This window comes from Myotis davidii, unplaced genomic scaffold, assembly GCF_000327345.1.
Source record: "Myotis davidii unplaced genomic scaffold, ASM32734v1 scaffold233, whole genome shotgun sequence".
Classification (NCBI taxonomy): domain Eukaryota; kingdom Metazoa; phylum Chordata; class Mammalia; order Chiroptera; family Vespertilionidae; genus Myotis; species Myotis davidii.
The window spans coordinates 2,435,973-2,438,931 of NW_006285917.1; the positions used below are offsets into that span (position 1 = coordinate 2,435,973).

At 56.3% G+C, this 2,959-nt stretch overlaps 1 protein-coding gene across 1 annotated transcript in view; it reads right to left on the reverse strand.

Annotated features, from left to right (window-relative positions):
- Nucleotides 1–214: 214 nt before the first annotated feature.
- Nucleotides 215–2,959, reverse strand: part of GRASP (GRP1 (general receptor for phosphoinositides 1)-associated scaffold protein) — an 8,047-nt gene continuing 5,302 nt past the window's right edge. Inside the window, exon 9 of the mRNA XM_006757109.1 lies at nt 215–320. Coding sequence (XP_006757172.1) covers nt 215–320 — 106 coding nt within the window. The remainder of the gene's footprint in view (nt 321–2,959) is intronic.

Here is a 2,959-nt window from a genome sequence, read left to right on the forward strand (position 1 = left end):
GAGTCCCTGCTCCTTTCCCACCCACACCCATCCCTCCCCGCAACACCATTCCTGGGTTAATTTTTAGCATCGCAGCTCACACATTAGTCACTCCCTGTCACCCACCTACACGGCAGGAGACTGCTGTGCTGGTGCCGTCATCCCATCAGCTGAGAGATGGGATCCAGCCCCGCCCTGGGCACCTCCTCCCCCTCCTTTGGGTATACAGGGCTAGTCAGGAGCCCCCGTCAGCCTGGGCACGGAGTCCCCACATCACTCCCAAGACAAGCTGCATGGAGAGGGGAGGAACCAGCGGGTAGGAAAGTGGCTGGGCATCTATTCTGGGAGGAGAACGCCAGGGAGACCATTAGTCCCCACCCACAGTAAGGTGGCAGCTGTGCCCAGGCAAATGGTCTCCTGGCAGCCCAGGGTCTGGAAACAAAGGTGAGAGGGCCCCTCCCCTAGACCTGAGCCCCTGGGAGCCTCTGTCATCACAGCAGAGCAGCTGTTCAAACAGGGAGCTTGGGGAAGCTCCATTTTCTTAATCAAATGTCCCCCCTCCCTTGGACCAGGGAGGGCAGGGCCGCCAGGTGCAGGTGCCTTGTCTGGAGCTCACACCCAGCCCCCAAGGGATTGCGTGAGTGAAAGGGGCCCACAGATGCCAACTACAGGCGGAGCAGGGGCGGGCTCCTCCCCCACCCAGGGCTGAGAGGCGGGAGGCAGTGGTCAATTCTATACAGGGCTGGCCCCAAGGAGGCATTCCCATTTGTTGATCACCTACTGTGTGCCAGGCTGTGTTAGGCCCTGGAGGTACAAGGTAAACAAGGCAGAGTTTCCTGCCTTAGGCAGGCAAAAGGCAGATGCAAACGAAGTCAGTAAAATTACCAATTGGTAGTCCTGGCCAATGTGGCTCAGTAGGTTGAGCTTCGTCCTGTGCACCGAAGGCTCACCGGTTCGATTCCTGGTCAGACACATACCCAGGTTGTGGGTTCAATCCCCTGTTGGGGTGTGTGTATCTGAGGCAGCCAATTGATGTTTCTCTCTCTCCCTCTCCCTTCCTTTCTCTAAAATCAATAAAAACCTATTTTTTAAAAATTACCAATTGGTAGTAAATGCTATAAAGAAAATGGAGCGGGGGTGGGGGGGGGCTCAAAATAAAGAATAATGGGGACAGGGAACTGCTTCTGGCCAGGGAACCCTCTCTGAGGAGATAATGTTTACGCTGAGAACTGAGGATGGAGGAAGCAGCCTTGGAAAGAAGAGAAATCCAGGCAGAGAGAACAGCATGGACAAAGGCCAGAGGCAGGAAAGAAGTTGGCATATTTGAGGAACAGGTCTAGAAAGAGCAGAGTGGCTTAAATATAAGTGACGCGGAAGGAGAAACAATTGGAGTTTGAAGAAAGAGGCAGGGGCCAGATCCTGGAGGGCTTCGTGCAGGTTGCACACGGCATAGGGCTCGCGATGTGAAGTGGTTGGGCCAGTGTGGCTGCTGTCCCCAGAGGGAGGGAGGCCTTTTTATAATTTGTCTGCCCGGAGGGACGTGTTATGGAAAACAGTTTAGATCTTATTATTTTATTCCAGGGGAAGCCATAATGAGTTTTAAGCTGAGAAGGGTTATGATCTGATTTCCTTTTTGGAAAGCTTGCTGTGTGAAGGGATGGTCCAGGGATAAGAAAGGGAGGAGGGAGGCCGTTCAGGAGGCAAGGGCAGTGGTACAGGAAGGAGGGAGGCCAGGCAAAACGCAAAGCCCATAAAAATCCAGACAGTTTCAGGTGGTGACGGGTAATATGATGGAAATAAAACAGGACTCCTTCACGTCGAAGGGTCTGACTGTATTTCAGACTCGGCGGCAAGACCTTTGGGAGGCAGAGTTGACGGCCGAAGGGGCCAGCTCTGGGAGGGGCAAGTGCAGAGACCCCCAAGGGGAGGGATCTGCCGTGTACCAGGCAAAACAAGGTGGCCAGAGCAGGGACCCAGAGGGGGAGACAAGCCAGGCAGGGATCAGAAATCCAAGCCTACGAGCTAGAAATTGTACTTTGGAGACACTGGAAACCCATGGAGGAGACTGGACGATGGCTAAGGTCTCCTCTGCAGGAGACCCCAGGCCCTGGGAAGAGAGGGTGCCCAGCACAGTCATCTACGCAAGGATAGCGAAGGACTGCAGAGGAGACTTGGCCGCCACCTGTTGTGGGTATTTGGGGAGGGAGACTCAAAATGTATTGAAACAAGAGGCTTAAATTCTGCAGAGGGCGTGGGCCTCCGGTTCAGGCCCATACATGTCCGTCAAAAATCCCCCGACTATTCCCCTGGCTGCAGGCTCCAAGTAAACAAGGTGTCAAGTACAGTGTCTGTGCGTACATGTGTGTGTTGGGGGGTGGGTGCATGGTGGAGTCAGCGCTTGCCTGAGCCCAATCCCTCCGTCAGGCAGTCACCACGCGGACACAGATGCAAAAACCGTCCATTTTATACAGTTTGTGGTTCAGAAGCAACAAAATGCAAAATGGTGGGACAGCTGGTCCTGCCCTCACCCCACCTGGACATGCCCATTTCTGTCTCCCAAGGGCAGAGAACCCAGCTTAGTTGCAGGCCTCTGGGCGAGGGGACCGTTAGCTGGAACTGTGTGTATGGAAGGTGGGGGGACTACAGGCCATAGGCCATTTCTCCCCAAGGCCCAGCGGGCGAGTAAAGCTGCGGAGAGGCTTCATGGGGCAGGGTCCTCCTCCGGGAGGAGTTTTCCTGGGCACCCCACAAGGCACTGCTGACCAGATGTAGGATGGCCCCCGAACACCTCCCCGCCCCGAGCCCGGCTGGCTCTCCCTGCACCAGCTCCCACGGTGGTTAAGGGAGCAGGATAGGCGTCTGGGGCCGGGGTTCAGGGTTGGGCAGAGACCAGCCGGCCACCCAGCTGCTGGCCAGGACCCTCTCCCGCTGCTCTGGGCTCCTGGGGTCCCCCCGCGGCCGGGTGCCAGCCTCCGTGGCC